At 41.6% G+C, this 20930-nt stretch overlaps 1 protein-coding gene across 1 annotated transcript in view; it reads left to right on the plus strand.

Annotated features, from left to right (window-relative positions):
• Positions 1-360: 360 nt before the first annotated feature.
• The window catches only part of Scel (sciellin), an 81318-nt gene continuing 60748 nt past the window's right edge, over positions 361-20930 (plus strand). The window contains exons 1-7 of the mRNA XM_041675598.1: positions 361-403; positions 1095-1209; positions 4798-4857; positions 8204-8272; positions 11969-12007; positions 13586-13663; positions 14965-15030. Coding sequence (XP_041531532.1) covers positions 361-403; positions 1095-1209; positions 4798-4857; positions 8204-8272; positions 11969-12007; positions 13586-13663; positions 14965-15030 — 470 coding nt within the window. The remainder of the gene's footprint in view (positions 404-1094; positions 1210-4797; positions 4858-8203; positions 8273-11968; positions 12008-13585; positions 13664-14964; positions 15031-20930) is intronic.

A 20930-nucleotide genomic window follows, 5' to 3' on the forward strand; every position in this document is an offset into this window, starting at 1 on the left:
CTCTGCTCCTAGCTCAGGGCCAGGCACAATGCAGATCCTCTGTAGGCATTCATGGACTGAATAAATGAATCAGTTAAAACTGAAATTAATTATTTGCTTGTTTTATAGCCCTGGGGTTGTGAAACACTCTAAGCCTCATTATTTTCCATGTATAAAATAATAAAAAAAATCCTTGGAACAGATATACCCTCAAATTCGTGGAAGGTACTTTATGTAATACTTGTTATACTTGTAGGCTTTGCCACTATCATTGAAAAATGTATCTCAGCAATTAAATTGTTCCTTGAAGGTTCTTAATATCATCACTTTATTTTCTCTCCCCCCCCTTTTTTTAATTTTAGATTTTCACTAGAATCCAGCATGTCGAATTTTTCCTCGAGAAAAAAGTCTCCTACTGGAAACGGTAATACAGATAATATTTACTAAAATATTATAAAACCCTTTAAATATAAGTAAAACAACTCATTGATTATACATTTTACTATAGATAGCTGTTGTTTACAATGACCTTACTATATTAGCTTTGCTTAAGTAAGGTATCCTTTCTTTTAAAGTAAGAATGAGGGATGGGGAGAGGAATGTGATGTAGATCTAGTACTCATATGTGAAATTCTTTAAAATATTGAAATACATTTTTAAAAATGTTGTAGTTTCTACTTATGTCATTATAATTTAAAAAGTTTTAAAGATCACCATAAACATCCTTTGGAGGGTGATCTGTGCCCTGGTGCCTGTGAGATTCATGAACTAAGTCCTGTGTAATCAATTTACAGTGTGTTTCGAAGGCACATTACTATTGAGCAGAATATGTTGGCCACTTAGCCCTGTCTGGGTTTGTCTCAGCATGGGGATCCTGCATTCTCTGGGCTCCAGATGGGCCTCCTGAGCTGCACTGGCAGTTTCGGTTGGCACCTGAGCAGTTTTATTTGTTATCTTTGGTGCTGGGGTGTGGGATTTGTTCTTTCTTGCTGAGGCACCCTGCTGCTAGACTTGCCAGCCCAGATGAGGCCAATGAGATGCTCTCTGAAGACCTTCTGGTTAACGCCCCACACTCAGCTTCCCTCTACAGCAACTGTTCGTGTTTCTCTTGGTAGATGTGAAGAGCACCCAGGGGGCTGCACAGAGACAGCAGGGCTTTCATGATGTGAACAAAAGAAGGGTGTTCTTGCAGGATAACAGCTGGATAAAGAAACGTCCTGAGGAGGAAAAGTAAGTGTGGTGAGGGAAGGATGGATGGCTGGATGGCTGGATGGCTGGATGATGGATGAATGGATGAATGGGTGGATGGATAATGGATGGATGATGATGGATGCATGGGTGGATAGATGGATGGATGATGGAAGGATGGATGATGGATGGATGGGTGGATGGATAATGGATGAATGATGGATGGATGATGGATGATGATGGATGCATGAGTGGATGGATGGATGGATGATGGAAGGATGGATGATGGATGGGTGGATGGATAATGGATGAATGATGGATGGATGATGGATGATGATGGATGTATGGGTAGATGGGTGGATGGATGGGTGGATGATGGATCGATGGATGGATGATGGATGGCTGGATGGCTGGATGATGGATGGATAAATGATGGAAGGATGGATGATGGATGGATGGGTGGATGAATGGCTGGCTGGATGGATGGATGATGGATGGAAGGATGGATGATGGATGGATGGATGGATGATGGATGGAAGGATGGATGATGGATGGATAGATGGATGATGGATGGAAGGATGAATGATGGATGGATAGATGGATGGATGATGATGGATGGATGGGTGGGTGGATGATGGATGGATAGATGGATGGATGATGATGGATGGATGATGGATAGATGGATGATGGAAGGATGTATGTATGTATGTATGTATGTATGAGAGGTATCTCTGCTTGGAAGATATGACCATGTAAAAAGCAAGCCTTTCCCACTAAAGTGCTTGACTACATAGTCTAATTTTTGTAAGATTTAGTAAGCATAAATCAGTTGTACCACATTCTTAAGAAAACCTGCACTCTTAAAAGCAAGCATTTACAAACAAAAGAATGTGAGCTATTACAGAGGAGAGCATGATTGTCAACTAAAATAGGTGTATACTGAAAAGGAAGCAAGACATCCCTGTTTTCCAAAAGGCAGCAGTTAATCTCTATGTTGTATTGATCATGTCAGTAACTTTTCTAATTTGCAAATATAAAATAATAATTCAAACTTCTACATGCGTGAATAAAATCAGCAAGCTCATTTCAGGCCGACCTGACCATCTACCTCTAGGTGGCCGGAAGAGTGGACCTTATTTAAAGGCAAGCGCTAGCAAAGCTTCGAGCATTGCTTCTGCTAGCTGTATATTTAATATTTAAATATTGTCATCATAGCTTTATGTAGCTTGTCTTTCTCTGTCCCACTAGCCAGCTCCAAAATCACTACATGGAGACTTCTTAACTAATTACGAAAGCTGGGCAGATAGCTTACGGCTTATTTCTAACTGGCTCTGATAGCTTAAACTAAACCATTTTTATTAATTTACATTCTTCCACATGACTCATGGCTTGCTACCTCACCTCCCACCTGTCATGCTTTCTCCACATCTCCTCATGACTCCATCCTTCTTTTACCCAGCATTCTCTCTGCCCTGAAAATCCTGCCTAGGATTTTATTGGCCATTCAGCTTTTTATTAAACCAATCAGAATGACACATATTCACAGTGGACAAAATGATAATTCCATAGCAGATTTATGATAGATATTCATATAGCCCAGGTCCATCTTTATCATTAATTAGTTATGAATTACAGATTATGCATAGCTATGGATACATTTTCTGATTTTACTATGTGTTAAACTTTGGGTTAGGTATCAGGTTCATAAAGTGTCACTAAGTCTTATAAATATATGAGTTAGGCATTATAATCTCATTCTATAGGAGAGAAATAGCTCTCAGAAGCTATGTAATTTGGCCAAATGACACACAGCTGTTAAGTGGCAGAACTGACATTTTAACAAGATTCATTGTCTTTCCATTATACCAGTGTCTTTTAAACAGAGGCAATTTTACCTCAGGCAATTTGGGAGATATTTTTCATCATGGAATTGGGGAATACACCTAACACTTAAGTGAGTAAAGGTTCAAAGTATTGGCAAACATCTTGAAGTGTGCAGGATAGATGCCATAGAAAGACTTTCAAACATACCATGTTAGCAGCCCTAAGCTGAGAAACTGCATTTTGGGGTACTTATTCTGACTTTTACACACTGTCCAGATAGGCTTATTGGAGGAACGTACTTGTGACTGGCAATAAGTAGTAAAAGCGTCTGTTGCCTTCTGCTCCTGTATCTTATTCATTTAAGGACTCCAGTGATGTGCAGAGATGTAACCACCGTTAGACTGAGCACAGTTGGACAACAAGCACTCCCTCCCACGGATCTGCCCTCAGCTCTTCTGTGAGAGTGCTTCTCTTTTCCTGTAGTGGCCTCATGATAACAAATGTCCATAATAAAATTTGGCTTACAAATATTTGTGTAGATGGATAAAGGTAGAGATGTCTCCGGTAAGTCACAGTTGGTAGGAATGTTGATCCTATGCCAAGCAAGCCTCCCTAATCAGGCCCAGGGAAACCAGATTGGATGCCATGGTAGCTGCTGAGTGATGGGGAAATTGGCTCCCGTTCTTTGCAGGCTCCCGCTGGCCCGTTTCTGGGCTGTGCGTTATCGTTTGTTCTCAGGGAAGAGTGCGCCTGGTGCCTGCTGTGCTTTTCGAAGTTTTGTCGGAGGATGCCAGGGAAGAGGGGAACTTTTCTCTTGGTAGCCTTCTGAGGGTGCTTTAGTTTCTCTGCTCACCTTTCTTTAATTATCGGCTGTAGCTTCTTTTATAGCTTTATTAAGCACAGCTCCAGAATGTTGAGCAATGTTGATGGAGGCCGACCAGAGAAAATGTGGTGTTTCAGGTTTGGGGGGTTGGCAGGAAAAACTCAGGTGCTTGTCCTCTGCTGGTTTCAAGGCCACTTCCTAACCATGCCTGCTAGGTCATACCTACTCTGTGAAGTGAGAAGGGCATAGCTTTGGCAAGTCCTGTGTAAAAGTCCATCATGGGGCTGACTGTAAAGAGAACAGATGACAGGCAATAGAGACTGGGGTCCTTAGCCACCTTTGTCCCTTGATAATCATGTGATTTTAGAAAAGCCACAGAATCTCTGTTGAATGCCCTCTTATGCTGACTAGCATAAACTCTCTTCTCCTCCTAATTTAATAGGTTTCTTAGGGCACATGAAGCATCCTCACGGTTCAAAGTTGGGCTTCCTCTCCTGCAAATGATCAGTCTCCCTCACTTGAAGCTTTAGTTCTTGTTTCCCCACGTTTTTCGAAGGCCAATGGTCAAATCCATCAAAATGTGCAGGCATCATAAGCTTAATTAAGCCTGAAGAATGTTTATAGGAAACCTTTGTCTTCTCTTCTTGTAGGGAAGAACTGATAGACACAAAACCAATGGCCTTATGCTCCCATGCTCTGGTTAAAAAGAAAACAAAACCAATCACAACAAGCAAGGCACTGACTCATCATTGGGCCACATGAAGATCTCCTGGGACAAGGGGCCTTTGTGCAATCAAACTTGCTGCATTCCGCTCGCCTTCTGCAAGCTGTGGCTGGATAATTTAGATTTATGTCTGTGCTTTTAGGCATGGAGTAACACAAATTAACCTTGCCTTAAGTTGGAAACTCTCTCCCCGCCTCTCTCTTGTAGTGCTTAGCAAACATCACGTTTGATGTAATTTAATTTGGGTCTTTCTCCGCAGAGATGAGAATTACGGCAGGGTGGTGCTCAGCCGGCACAACTCCCACGACGCCTTGGACAGGTGAGTGCCTCCAACAATTCCATCAGTTCACACGAAGTTGAAGGTGTAGAGAGAAAACCTGTTCAAGTCAGATGAACAGTTGAAGCTAGCCCTGAGCTTCCGTCAACACATACACAAGGAAAGGAGAATCTGGAGTACTGTCAGGGCCTTCTTCCAAAAAACTGTCCCGTGTCAGCTCCCAGAACTGTAGCTGGGAGAAGGCTCACAAGCCATCTCATCCCACTCCACTGACAAGGAGAGAGGGCTCTCATACGAGCATGCCCAGAGAAGACGTGATACTTAGAGAAAGGAAGGCTAAAAGTAGCTTCAGAGCGCATGTGCTATGTGGGACATTGTTTTTATGAAAGCCATGGGCTTGTGGAAAAACCTTGACTTATCTGTGTTACTGAGTAGACTAACAAGTTCAAGTCAACAGGGGAATTAAGATAAAATGAGGAATCTCGATATGAACATTCTCAGATCCATCGAACAGATAATACTCTCATTGGCACAGGCTTGTACTCACAGGTTAGGGAGAGCCACACCTTAGAAGAACCTAAATATTTATCACAGTCAAGTTTCATCTGGTGCAGTGGCTTGTATCTGTGTACCAGTCAGAAGCCTTTGGTAAGGGAGTGTGAATTAAAAATAAAATAACTGAGTGTATATCTTGAAATGTATCTACATTTGAATCTTGTACTTGTGAATTTATCTTAACCATTTTAAACCTTTACATAAATTTGACATGTTCTAAAGGTGCCTAACTTACCATTTTGTGTTCCTAATGGCAGCTTTTAACTCAACAGATTAACCGTTGGTTTTCATTCTTTTTAAAGTTAGTACAGAAATCATGGGGTTCACGGTGGCACTTTATACATATGTGCCACATTCTTTGTTCTAATTTGTCCCATGCCCCCTTCTGATTTACTGTCTTTGAAAGCACTTTAAATCAATTCTATTTTATAAAATAAAATATTGGCCCATCAATATGATAGCCAATTTTTCAATGGAGATTTTTTCCTGAAGAAATTTTAATTTGCTGGCCTATGGTTTAGGGATTCACTGTTTGTCACTTCACCTTAGTCTTCATTGACTTGGAGATTGGCCCCTGGCTTACAGTGGCCCTTAATTTCACCAAGCAAAGGGACACTGATTGAGTCCAGCAACCAAGGAAAATTGTTCTGTACCAACAACCAATGAAAATTGCTCTGTGCATTTAAATAGACTTTCTCCAGAACACACACTCTCATTTTAAACTGTGGCAGTGAGAACTAAGCTTCATCTTCTCGGCTTACCCACAGTGCACCTTAGCATAACAGGACCTTGGTATCATCTATGCTGGCTTTACATTTAAAATCATATTGGTTTCCTGAACTCTCCCTCTTGGTGGACAGCATCTTGGCTAAAGTAGTACACCAAGCTTTTATCATAAGTAACAGAGCTCTCTGAACCTGGAGGTGATCAATAACTCATATCACAGAATGAGTCTCCTCAAGGGATATGGCAGATTTTCCTGGTACTGGCTCAAATGATGCTGCTCAACCCAGCCCCAAGGGTTTCCTGTGGTGGTCACACAGCCACCTTGGAGCATCTGCTGGGTTCTGGGGGCACAGAGAAGCACAAACAACATCAGAGAGTATGAAGCTCTTACATTCATGGAGAAGACCATGAGCCATAATACTGTGGTTTACCATAAGCAGTAGCCATGGAACAGATGTGTGACAATGTTGTGGAAACAGAGAAGAAGGGGAGAGTGATTTGACTTGCAGAATCCCAAATCCCACCATGGAAGTGCTCTTTGGTGGATGCCACCACCTAAAGAATGAGGAGGAGCGTTGAAGAGAGGCCAGTTGGCACCAGATGTAGGGAAGGGTTTCCAGAAGACGTAACCATGTGTGAAAAGAGCTGGCAGGGCAGAGACTGAGCTAACACATCCCCTATATTAGATAACAGCATCATATTATCTGAATCTAGGAAATCTTACTGTGTAGTTCTTTGGAAAGATCATTTAATGTCAATCAAGTTAATATCATCTATGGAATATGCTTGGAGCCAGACATTGAGCTTAGAACTGGATGTAAAATAACCCCAGAGTCCACTGATTATGCATCCCAGTTGAAGGTGGGGAAGAGGAGGAAATGTAAATAAATAATAACAAATAATGCTATAATTCCCCACAAAGTTTGTTCTCCATGGGTCATGGGACTTACGGAAGCATTACTTTTGTGCTAAGAGCTAGAGAGAAAAAAGTCAACCAAAATCTAAAGTGATGGTGTTTGTGGATGGGCTGGTTCTCATTGCTGTTGTTGTGAAATTATTTATGTTTTTGCTCTGTGTATTTGCTTGTTTGTTTTGAGACATTGAGAGTAGAATCCAGAACTTTTCACTCAGTAGACAGCACTCTGCCATTTTGCTACAAACCACTCAAAAAGGGCTTTTTTTTTTTATGGCTTCATGACTTCACTTAGAAGTTTCCTTCAAACCTTGGGAAATGTAGAAGAGTTTTCTTTCCTTCATTCTTGCCTTCACTGTGCTGTTTGATCAGCGGTCTGTAAATGTTCTTGTCTGTTTGTCTTCCTGCACTTTATCAGGAAGCCCTCTGGTTCTTACATTTGAAATAACTTCCTTGAAGTTTCCTGAACTTCTTTCATCACACAAAGCACCATTTGCCTTTGGATATATGGTTGTGTTTCTCATAGTTGAGCTGCCTCTCTCTTCTTTTATTCCTCCATTTTTCTTGTTCTTCTTTCTTCTTGTTCCCCTCCCGATTACTGCTATCACTATTCTTCCCTCTGCACATCTATTGTTTCATTGTTCACTCTTGTTTCTCCACTTCTTCCTGGATTTTCTGTTCCTTCTCTGCTCTCTCTGTCACAAGCCTTTTGCTTTTGTGCCTGTCCATGGTGCTGAATGTTAAATAAAGCATTTTAGGAGCGGGCCCTCTGAGAGGGCTCACAGCCTCTGATAAAATAAGCTTACATGATGGTAAGATATTCCTACTCTGTAGACACCCGCAGTTATTAAGCACTAGTTATTAATACTGTTATTAATACACTAGTTATTAGCCACTATTAGCACAAGTACCGTATATCCTTTACCTCAGTGTGAGTGTGTTACACTACAGTGTTTTATGAAAGCGTGGAAAAAACATCGGAACCAGTGAAGTGTCATTTATTAGCAGTAGGAACTGAGTTTGCCTTAATTTATCTTATCCAAGTCAACATTTGGAAGATGTGCATGCCAACTTGGTCTCTCCTTGCTAACATGTACCGCTCCTAGTTAAACAGGACAACACTTTGTCAAATTTATGATAGGTTTCATGAGATAATTTTGTAATTTCGTCTCTTGATAACTGTGTTTGCTACAGGAAAACAGCCGAGAGACATGAGCCAAAAGCCACGATTAGCCGGTACAGATCTGATGATGCTCTGGACAGGTGAGGTGCTTATGAACCATGCCAGTGCATCAAATCTACTATGTGTAACCGCAAGTCCCATTCTACCATGCAGGGAGGGGCTGGAGTGTTTACTGAGGCATAGTTTGCACTGGTGCTATTTTCTCTCAAGGAGGAGGAGCCTCTGAAGTCCAAATTGTCTCCTCATCTCACAGAGTCTTAGCTAGATATATGATCTCCCCAGGGGAAGCAGTTGATTAATTTAAAACATGGTGATTTGAGTATGAATATTGCCTGGAATCTGTTAGCTAAATTTTAACTGAGGGACATCAGTCCTTATTCTCCAGCCGTGGGTTCTTCAATTGTGATGGCAGAGAGACAGCAGCTTCTGGAAAACCACTTTTAAGTATACACATTGTTGTTAGAAACGTGAACTGTGCTGAGGAAGTTTAAATAATGCCCAGCATGAAAAATAAAGACCCCGAAGTTAGTTTGGAATCATTTTAATTGGCTAGGTCAGGGCGCCCTCTATTGTTCTATTGTGGAAGTAAATCTTTCCCTTGGATCTTTTTCAAAAAATTGTTTCTTTGAAGCCAGGCAGTGGTAGCGCATGCCATTAACCCCAGATACAACCTGTTTTGATGATGTTCTCCCCCACTCTACACCCAGATCCACCCCATCCCACACCCATTGTTTTAGTTATTTTTTTTTTGCTTTGATGAAGCTCTGTAACCATGGCAACTTATAAAAGAATTCATTTAATTGGTTTCCGGTTTCAGAGGTTTAGAGTCCACGATGGCAGGTGAAGGAACACCTGAGAGCTCGCATTTTGGTCACAACCATGGGGCAGAAAGAACAGAAAGCACACTGGGAGTGGTGCTCATGTTTTGAAGCCTCAAATCCCACCCCTGGTGACACATCTCCTTTAACAAGGTCATGCCTCCTAATCCTTCCCAAACAGGTCCACCAACTGAAGACCAATTATTCAAACATATGAACCAATGGAGACTGTGCTCAATCAAGCCACCACAACCACTCAACTTTATGTCCCCTTTTTCTTTATCAAGACTAATTTGTGAAGATATGGGGTCTTCTGCTAGAGTGTGGTCAACTTATCAAGACATACGGTTTTAGAGAAAACTCTCTCCTCATGAAGCCAAAAATTGCCAATAGCTCCATGTCTAGGTGTTAGGCTTCCTGCCCAACTCCTATCTTCACAAGCTGGGATTTGGTCTGGTGTGTGCTTTCATGGGTTCTGTGCATGCTATCACAACTGTTGTGAGTGTATATGTGCAACTACCTGCTGGCTCCAGACAGTGTTCCCTTGTAGCCATCCACTGATTCTTATTCTCTTTCTGCCTCCTCTTCTGCAATGAGATCCCTGAGCCTTGGAAGGAGGGACTATGGTGTGCACGTGTTCTCTCTCTCTCTCTCTCTCTCTCTCTCTCCCTCTCTCCCTCTCTCTCTCTCTCTCTCTCACACACACACACACACACTCACGACATTACATTACATTTGGGGTTGGATATTCTTCCGTGTCTTATTCTCTGCACGTCAGCCAGTTGTGGGGTCTCTATGTTAATCATCATCTACTACAGTTGTGAGTCATTGTGCCAATAACCATCTTCTGAAAATAGAAGCTTCTCAGATGCATTAATGTATGGATATAATGATAAGAGTTAATCTAATAATAAGTTTATTTAACTAAATAATGACAGTAGGCTCTCTTCTAGGGCCTAACCCAAGTAGACTCATTTGTCAAGATAGGGTGTTTTTAGTCCATCCTTCCTTCTACCAAAATCCAAATGGGTTAACACATAGATCATTGCTTGACTCATGAGAGCTCAGTATCCAGGGAGTGGCTCAGGCAGCAAAGTTCTTCCCCTGTTTTAATGCTGCCATCTTCAACCATGGGCACCAAAGTTGTAGCCGAGGAGGAAGAAAGAGTATAAAAGGTATGCAGGAAGTTTTACAATGGGGCTGGACGTGGTAACAATGTTTCTATCCACCATCTTTAAAACTTGGTCAAAAAAAAAAACAAAAAAACAAACAAACAAACAAAAAAAACTTGGTCAAGTGGGTCCTAATGACACAATGTTTCTGTCCACAGTCTTTAAAACTCAGTCAAGTGGGTGCCAACCTAAGGACATTTAAGTTGGTAAACGTGGCTTCTGTAAGCTCCGAAGAAAAAGAAATGAGTGTGGCAAACACAAAGCGTTCTCTGTGCGGCAGAACTTTTAAAAAGTCCTGAGGTCTTTTATGGATGCCTTTTACCAACATAGAAAGTATTATCATTGAGCTACAAAAATACGACACACAGCAGCTGAGTTAAGATCTCAGTGAGTCAGGAGGTGATCAGTAAGTGTTGCTGTGCACCAGAATTCAGGTGCTGTCGAGATAGCTCATCAGCCCTCTTTCACTTTCAGGCATTGTAAAATGTAATACAGAGAAGTTCTTTTAACAAAACAACAAAGGATTAAATATAAAGTTGTTGAGGCATGTAGAGACCTGGAAGAAGTTTGACAAGCTAAATGTCTGTGCAAACTTGTGTGTTGTGTGTGTGAGGGGCAGGCAGAAGAGCTGATGCTGGAACAGTTAAAGCCCAGAGCTCGGATAATTAGCTAACCAACAGGTGCTAGCACTCACTATCTTGGGAAATAGAATTCAGATAGAATCCTTTGTAAGTGTTATTTATTTTTACCTAACAACTTACAACCATCCTTAATGTCTTTCTGCAAAATTTTACCCTCTGTATATTTAAAAAAATATATACAATTAATTCTTTGAAAATTTCTTTCACATATTCATACAATCTATTTTGATCTTATTCACCACCATGCATGCCTCTAACTCCTCCTAGATCCCCAATGCTTTTTTTTTTAAAAAAAGTTTATTTATTTTATACTCATGGTTGTTTATCCTGCATATTTATCTGTATACCATGTGTAGGTCTTAGGGCAGGAGGAGGCCAGGAGAGGGTGTGAGCGGCCATGTGGATCCCGGGAAATGAACCTAGATCCTCTGGAAGAACAGCCAGCACTTTTAACTGATGAACCATTACTCTAGCCACCCCACTCCCTGCCCGTGTCTTTATTGTTTTTATGTATAGCTCAAGTCAAATTTGTGCTTATGGGTGTGGCGCCATCTGCTGGAGCATTGTCAATTTAGCAGGAGCAGCACTCTTAAAACTAACTTTGTAGAAGCCTCTTCTGCTAGGGGTGGGTGCTTGGATCTCCTATTTGCTGCATTCTGGGGTGTTAAATGGTTGATACAGTACAAGCTTTGTGCAGGCCAAATTACCCTCTGTATTTTTAGAACAACCTTTTTCAAGTAAAACCCTTGGATTTTGCTCACGGTAGAATAAAATGTTGCCTGGCTTACAAACCCAGAGGCTCCACTGCTATGGGTCCTTAGCTTCACCTCATCTGTGTCTCCATTAAGGTGTTCTGGTGGTAAGGTTATGAATTTTATATTTGAAATTACCAAATCTAGCATCTTAAGGCATTGGGCTTAGATAGTAATGACTTTTCAGAAGAAAAAGTGCATCTCGGGATTTACCACAGGATTTTAAGCACCACGAAATTAGCTCACCAAATTCATTCAAACAGTGATGCTTGAATCCAGTAGCCTCTAGTTCTTCCTCATAACTTTAAATTCTTGGACAAGCACAGATAAAGGAAGAATTAACTAGGTTTTCACCATTGCTGAAACTATGCCACTGTTTCTTTCTTCTTCCAGAACACTGTCCACGCTTAGGACACCAGAAGCAACCAAGATGTAAGTACTGATGTGTTTTTTCCTTGTGTGCATTTAAAAACAATCAAGGCTTACAACCCTCAGGCCAAAGTGTCACTCGACTACAACAAGACCCTGTGGTGTTGGCAGCGTTAGTCTCAGAGAAGAACCAAAACAGGCTTCACAGCATCTGTCTGTCTGGACGTGTCCTGAAAAAGCTTACCTCCCACCACTCTCAAGGAATCACTAAAATTTAGATGGATGCCTTTTGTCTTATATTTTAAAATGGACTCAGGGCTGGAGGGCTGACCCAATGGTCAAGAGCCCTGGATGGTCTTTCAGAGGATGCAGTTTTGATTCCTAGCATCCACATGGCAGCTCACAACCCTCTGTACCTCCAGTTCTAGGGGATCTAATGTCACATTCTGGCCTCCTCCTGCACCACACAGGCAAATGGCACACAGAGATGCCCATAGGCCAAACACCTGATGCACGATAAATAAAATCTCAGAGCGAGAGACTGGGGTTCAAGCTGAAGGTCCAAAAAACCAAAACAGCCAGCCACTGGCTCTTCCCTCAGTCTGAAAATGCTGATCCTGCCTCCAGGAATCTCAGCATGAGACTGTGACTGAAAGCTGTCTCTTCCTGTCTTATTTTCCTCTTTAGTTCTGGGATTAAGGGCATGCACCACTACCGTCTGGTTTCTATGGCAAGCTAGTGTGGCTACTGGGATTAAAGGTGGTGTGTTATTGATGCCTGGTCTGTAAGGCTGACCAATGTGGCTGTTTTACCTTTCTGATCCTCAGGCAAGTTTTATTTATTAAAATACAAGTGAAATGTCACTACACCCCCACACACATACCAACAAAACAAAGTAAGACAGAGGACTCTGTTTCTCCCCCATTTGTTTGACAACTGACTCCTTCTCATTCAGCACCTCACCTTCTTCCCTGGTGCCCCTCACATCGGCTCTTTGTCCCTCAGAGCAAACTCAGTGAACCATGAAACCATGAAAGCCATTTTCCCTGGCACACCTACTACTACTTATAAGCAGCACAACCTGGATGAACTTTAACACAATTACCTTAAAAAACTGCCTTTATCGATAGAATACTTTCCATGTCGGATCCCAGTCTTAGTGTGTAAAATAGACCCTGGGTCGTTGCCATTTTTTGAGGATCCAAATATGTGCCAAAATGGAGACTAAATACCAAATATAGATTACTAATGTGTGTTTCTCAATTTTTTTCTTAAGATCATATTTCTAATGCAAAAAATAACAGCCTAATTCCATGAATCACAAAAAAATAATAAGGTTAAGAGAATGCAAATCGATAGCATGTCACAACTGGTTAGCTTGAACTTCACACGATTAACACGTGTTAATGACTTTCTCAGCCTTCATCTCTGAACCAGCTCTGTAAGAGCCTGACAGTATACAGGGCAGGTAAACTAGTGAGGAGGATTGTTTCCTTCCTGCTTTTCGATCCTTAAGTGAGATGTTCTATTGCTGATAGACAGTAGGCTGGCATATGTGTAGGTTATAAAATGTTTCAAAGGTGGGGAGGCGGATAGTGAAGAAGCTGGAGGAAGGTAATGATTGCTCTGCTCATTGAACAGGCCAGCTGGTAGCTCCCTTCACGCAAACCCCACCAGCACAGCTTCCACACCTGCTACCACCCCTGTGAAGAAAAAGAGGTAAGCTGGGCACCCTGTGTCTGTCTCTGGCTGAGCTCGGCTCCAAGGTCCCCTAGATGATGCTGGCGGGGAGCTTTGCTCCCTCAGAGCTGCACTCCAGGGAGCAGCTTGACTTGAGATGGTGATTGGTGAGTAACCAGCCATCACTACGTGCCCATTGTGTCCTCCTTTGCTCTGGACTTTAGGGTGATTCTACTTTAAAGAAGAGTGGGGGCTCCTTCCAGGGACCTTGTACTGTTGTCCTGGTTTTTTTTTTTTGTTCTTTGAGACAATTTCATTTCTATTTTCATTATATATATATATACATTTAAGTCATTCATAAAACTAAAAATAAATCTATATGAATAAACAGAGGGTCGTAGGGTATAGGGAGAAATCTTTTCAATGGACAATATGTAGCTGTGTGAAAATACTTAGAGATTGGTTTGTTAAAGCCAAAGTAAACACAATCAGATACACCAGTTTACTCCAGCACTGCTCGCAAGAACTGAGCTGTGGAAACCAATCTAGGTATCCAACAATGGAGGGAAGGACGAAGAAAATGTAGTGTGTAACATAATGGGATTGTTTCAGCATAAAGTTATGCCTAGGTTGAAGTTATGTCAACTGGAGATTCTTGTCTTAAGCAAATCAAGCGATTTCATTTCAGGATGTTGCAGGGCTCCAGGCTTCCTTAGCCTCACCATACCTTCCCCAGCCCGTGTTACTCTTTCCATTTCTCTCATTTTTGTCGTTCTTAGCTTAGCCTTCTCTGCAGAGATCTTGGCTACAATTCTAGCTCTATGAAATCATCGCCTTGCCCTGTAAGGTGATCTTTCTAACAGTTGCTGAGGCTGAGGCTAGCACTGCTGTAGCACTCATTGCTGTCTGAGCACCCTGGTCAGAGTGTTCTATTTCACAGTTTAGATAGACATCATATTTTAGTTAGAGAATAAAGTTGTTATTACCATTATGGGCTAGATTGGGAAGGTAGAGAAAAAGGAAGACTAACATGATGAACGCACACAAACCTACAGTCTAGATTTGACGGTTGCTGTTCTCTCTCTTTTTTTTTCTGTTTAAGGAAATACATTGTTTAGTGTCAAAAAAAATTGAAAAAGGCGGTGGGGTTAGAGCTTGAAGTATAGGATCCTTTCTTATTACTCACTTTATGAAATAGTTTATTTCCATTTTATTGCCAAGGCTTCCTGTAAAAATTATCCTGTTGCCTTTTTAGCTATCAGCTGCCCTCCCATCCCCAGATGTGGGGTGGGATCAGCCATTCGAACGCTGTGATTATGACTGGTGTCATTTCTTAACAGACAGTCCTGGTTCCCACCACCCCCTCCTGGTCACAGCGCCTCTCCAAGCCCAGGAGCAAGCGGAAGGTAAGGGAAGGTGTCAGGCGTAATTGCTATGCTGTGATGGAAGGATCCATTAGTCCTTGACAGCATATAATTGTGAATGTTTCACAATAAGCTGATGGTTATTTTGTGAACTCTGGAGAAGACAGTGCCCAGTAGGACTGGGGTCAGGGTTCTCGGCGTTCTTAGTGAGCCATCTGACAGGCCGTGAGAACTGAGGAGGCCCCATATTAATTTTCAATGTTTTCCGTGACAAAGTGCTGCAATTGTAGTGGAATAAACAGTGGGAATTTATGGCCTCACTGTGAAAGAGCATGATGTGGGCAGGATTTTTTTTTCTTTGATAGGCAACACATAGTAATTTTATTAGAAATATTTACTAGGTATTTCCAAACTTATTTTTTATTTTGATCAATTCTTCTTACTTCTCGTATTAATATAAATTATTATTACAATGAACAAGTGATTTTGTAACTTTGTAAAACTGTGCAAGGGTTGGTCGTGAGTCAAGGTCTCACACATGCAAAGCCTGTTGAGATTGTGGGTACGCTTTGCTCTGAACTGAGGGTCCTGGCTATCAGCCCTAGCGATTCAGCAACTTGCTGGTTGTGTTTTACATGGAAGATGAATAATAATGCTCCGTAGGGAAAAAAAAATCTAGCTCAGATCCATAGCACAAGAATGAAGGAGATGAGGAGGTTGTTAGGTTTTGTTAATCAATGTGTCTCTCTGCTCCTGGTTCAGAATCATGGGCTATTTGCACACTGCCTCACCTGAAGGGCTTCTCTCTGAGCTTTCAGGGAGGGAGGTGTGAATGGCAGTGTAGGGAAGACTCTTCCTTAGAGTAGGACTACAGAGTCTGCTTTTCATCTTTGTGTACCTGTCCCAGGGTTGATAGGCAGACTTTGTAATACATACTGAAAAAATAGAAGTGATTATTAATGACAAGAAAGACTGAACGCCACAAAAACAGATCTCTGATCCCAGAAGATCCAAAGCAAATGAAAACAGGTCATAGACAGATAAAACTGGGGGACTATGGTTTTTAACACCTTTTGAGCCTAATGCTGAATTTACTTCTCTTTATCTCCGGTTGGTGCACAGGGATCCCCCCCGCCTTTCTCCTCCTGCCCCTCTTCTCCTGCCCCCTTACTGTCCCATCACTGTTTTCTGTTCAGTGCCCAGGTATACTTTCACTATGCAGTCTGTCCTTGAAATGCTGTTTTATCTCTGCCCCCCATCCAATGCTTAAACAGATCTCCAGACAACACCACCATTCCAAGAGACAGCCCCTCTCCAACCTTTTTTCCTAGACCTCTCTGCCAATCATTTGCTTCCTGGTAACATGCCAACTAAGAAGTCAAAACCAGTTGTCTTTGGATTGAAGGCTTGGGTTAATGCAGCACAGACTGGAACAAAGAGTCTCAGTTAGTTTTTTTTAATGAAAGCCGTGATTTCCTATTTTTATTGTCTATCATCTATCTTTACATGTGGATGCTTATGTCTGTGACTGTAACCCTATCTGTATGTGTAAATCTATCTGTCCTAACCTTTATAGCTACATCTCCAGCTATATACAGATTTTAGTAAACAAGACTAGCAAGATCAGCTATATTCTAAACCATCATGTATGTACCAGTCCGAAAGGACATTTAAAATAAAGTTTTGTTTTGTCTTAAATTACATTTAGCCCAGGTGAATGCTTTTGAACCCAGCACTTTGGAGGCAGAGGAAGGTGAAGCTCTATGAGTTTAAGGCCAGCCTGGTCTATGTAGAGAGTCCTAGGCTAGCCAGGGCCACACAATGAGATCCCATCTCAAACAAAACAAACCCTCCCTGCCAAATCACATTAATAGCTAAATAAAAAGCTTACATCTCAAAAAGTAAAACAAAACAACAAACAAACAAACAACAAAAACAAAACAAACCCCCTCATATGTTCTGAGTAACTCACAGCCCTGTAACTTAAACCCCATAGCTAAATCTGGACTCCTTTCCTGAACTTATGCAAACCCCTGAAAACCAATGTTATCAAAATTATAAACAATAAAGCAAAAGTTTTTTTTTGCAGAAGAAAATATGAATGGCACAGAGATCAATTTTAATTTTTGAAACTTTAAGGATATTTTATGGCTCAAGAATAGAATTGGGTAAAAGATTTAATTTTGTATGGTATTACTTTTATTAAGGAAAAGAAATCAACAATTCTCACATTTGAAAATAAATTGTCATAAATTAATTGTTTGAATAATGTATCTGCTGCTCATGACTTTGCTTTATTTTAATAATTTCCAAACTAAATTTCCAAGACTATATGAAATACAATAAAATATTCTAAACAATGATAATTTTCTGTTTCATATACATTAGTCTTGAAATGAAGGGTTTAGACAGGAATGGTCAAACAAAGTAGAGGGCAAAACTGGCAAATCTGAAGGTTTTTCACTCCGTTTGGGCTGAATGTTAAACAGATAAATTTAATTCCCGACAGCAGGACCCAGCATGTAAAGTTTGTCTGAGCAAACCCGTTTCCCTCTTCCAACTGATTTCCGAGGTTGCTCTTACGATCTGTGTAATACTTACTGGCTTGTAAATGTTTTAAAATATAAATAACCAACACAACGTTTTGGATTATCAAGATATGTCAGCAGGTTTATATTCTCTGCAGTTTTATCTGATGCCATCAGCTCAAATATTTTCCTTTCATTTTTATCAAGACTCGAATACAAATTGTAACTTTACTTCCTGTTCCTACAACTCTCCTGTATGTTCTCCTGCCCCAGGATCAAGTCCCTGCTATCCTCTTTTCCCTTTATTCAAATCTTTCATCCTAAAAATATCATCTTTGACATTTTCTGGGCAGATCCTTCAAATCCCTTCAAGTTGACATTCTCTCTCTTTCTCACCCTGCCAGTGATTTCCATCTGCACTTTGCTGGTTTCTGTTTTCCTCACCTCCTGGGAACAGCTCTCCCTAAGGCCTTGGGTACCATCTCCTGCTGATCCAGCAGGTCCCTGCGAAGACTTGCCCTTCACACCACACAGCTAGACTGTTGCTTCCTGGCCATACTAAGCCTCCCAACGCCCTGTTCTAGATTTTCTTCTAAACAATTCTCCTCCAGTCATCTTTACAATCCTTTACCAAATCTTTACATGCTAATATTCCCAAACCTCAAAGCCATCTTCTCCTCTCTCCTGATGGCATGTTCTGACCTTCAGTAGCAGAGTCAGTAATGAGGATACCTAAAGCCACTTGTTCCTCCAGACTTCTGATATTTAGGTTGTATAGTCGCTGGCTTCCTTGACACTTAAATCTCTCAAAATAATTGGCAACTTGGTATGTTCACGATATTTGCCGTTTACCGAAGCCTGATCTTACCTTAGTTACCACCACCAAACTATCCAGCCTTCTGACACCTTGAAATACGTTACAGTTTCTTTCCATTGCCGTGATAAAATACCCTGCCAAAAATCAACTCAGGGGAAAGGAGATTTATTTCATCCCAGGTTATATTTCTTCATGGTGGAGAAGTCAACACAGGAACTTCAGCTAGTCTATATGATGTCTACAGTAACGAGCAGAGAGAAGTGGATGCAGACGTGTTTACTAGCTTGCCTGAGTTCTTCTTGATTTCTCTACTTTTATACAGTGCAGGATCCCTTACCTAGAGAATGGTGCTACCCACACTGGGCTGGGTCTTCTTTCGTTGATTAACTTAAGACAGTTTCCCCCACAGATACACTAACATATCAATTCAGTGTAGGAAATCCCTCATTGAGATTTTCTTCTCCAGTGTTTGTAGCTTGTGTTAACAGTTAAAGTTGACATCACGAAAGTTGAGGGTAGTTTTCCACCTTTTCCTACTTAACCACAGGTGCTTACTGTATAAGCAAGGCTGACATCCTGCCTTCTAATTGCTTTTTGAATCCATGTGTCTCCTTGTATTCCTCTCCCCTTGAATAATTTCTCTCCTGTATTATGACAATAGATGTTCCCTGAATAGTCTCCTTGCCCTCACTCTTATATCTACTCTTCACTCCTTTATATGGTTAACAAAGTTATATTTATTTTAATAAAGTAGGAATCAGATCATCTCATCTTCTCAAGTAACATTTAAAATGGTTTTGCATTGTCTTCGGAAAGTGAGCCAGGTCCTTAGCAGGGCTCCTGGCCCTTGCTTGTCTTCCATTCATAACTAATCCCCCTTCTTTGGGTTCAGTTACTTAATCTGTTTTATCTTGCTTTTTCTGGCCTCCACATTCTGGCGACCCTCAGAATCCCCAGCCTTTCTGTCTTAAATTCTATCTTCTCCCATATCTGAGGCACGGGAGTACTCGTGCTGTGTTTGGATCTGATTTCCCTTCACAGTTGTTAATTCTAATTTACACCAGCTGTTCTCTTAGTTCCCCACTAGGTGAGAAAGTTTCCTTGGATTATTGAAATGCTTCCCGCGTAAGGTTAAAGTAGAGATGTGAAGTTGAGGACCAGCGGGATTCCAGTGAAGAAGCTAAGGCCAAATCACATACCAAGAATCAGAAATCTCTGTGACTTCTTTGGTCACACCTCTGTCAGGCATTTCTCATTGACTGGCATTTCCTACAAAACCTCCCCAGAAGAGATCATCCTCATATTTAATTGAGGATCTCTAGTGGCATTTTAATTGTAATTTAATAAATAGAACTTGCCTGAGGATCAGAAAAGTAAAACAGCCACACTGGCCAGCCTTTTACCGACCAGGCAGCAATAACACACAACTTTAACCCCAGTAGTAATACTGGTTGTCATAGAAATCCGGTGGTGCCTGCCTTTAATCCCGGCGGTGCAGGCGTTTAATCCCAGCTTCAGAGAGAGACATAAAATGGGAGGAGACAGTTCTCAGACACAGTCTCGTTCTGAGGTTCCTAGAGGCAGGATCGCCATTTTCGGACTCCCGTCGAGCTATTTTGCTTTTCGGACCTTCAGGTTGAACCCCAATTTCTCTGTGAGTTTTTATTAATCGTGCTTCAAGGATCCATTGACTCTTGGAGGGGCATTCAAGTCATAATCACACAAACGCTTAGTGCGACCCACATGACAACTTGTATCATTGACCTCCATGCCTTCCTTTCTTACCCCAGCCCACTGGGCAAGATTAAGACTGACCAAGGAAAAAGTCGTCACTAGGTGGCAGTAGCACCCTGAGCTTCTTATGGCCGGTACTTTGGTGTGCCTGTTCAGAGCAGTCTCCAAAGGAGACTCTCTATGAAGCATACTCACAGAGGAAAAGGAGGGAGCTCCTAGCTAGGAGGCGAAGAATCGTAAGTGGGAGCTTATGGGTCCAGTGACGTCATTTGGGAGTTGGGTGGGGTGGGGAATTCATGTGACAGAACTCCGAGGGGCCGCAGCAACTTTATGCTGTGCTCTTCGTGGTAGCTAAAGGTATAACCTACAGAAATAACTAACCAGTCTAGCAGCTACATAAGATCCAGTGTGTGGGGGGTCACACAAAGAGCATCAGCATCTTATAGGAGAGCTGCAGACGGATCCCGGGAGAAAAGGAGAGAGATTACACGAGGAAGGGCTTTCAAACCGGAAGTGGTTTTAAGCATAGTGCTGCAACCTCCGGGTCAGCTTGAATGACTGCCCGGGGCTTGTACAGTGGGACCGAAGATGCCGCTATACGCTTTGCTTTGTGCAGTAGATTCTGGGACTCTGGAGGGATGTTTCTGTGGAGGTGATGCTTGGCGGTGGGATGGGGTGGGGGAAGCATCCAGGTAAGAGGCTAAGGGGTCCTAACTTAGGGCGGCACGTTTAGAATAAAGTGACATGCGGAGAAAATACCAAATAAAGGAATGAGTGTGGAATCCTGACCAAGGGATTTCAGAAAAATTGCTGAGAATAATTTTATCAATAAAAATTATTGATATTGATAATTATTGGTAATA

This window comes from Microtus oregoni, unplaced genomic scaffold (assembly GCF_018167655.1).
Source record: "Microtus oregoni isolate MIOR12 unplaced genomic scaffold, Mior012 000001F_ref0000356, whole genome shotgun sequence".
NCBI lineage: Eukaryota > Metazoa > Chordata > Mammalia > Rodentia > Cricetidae > Microtus > Microtus oregoni.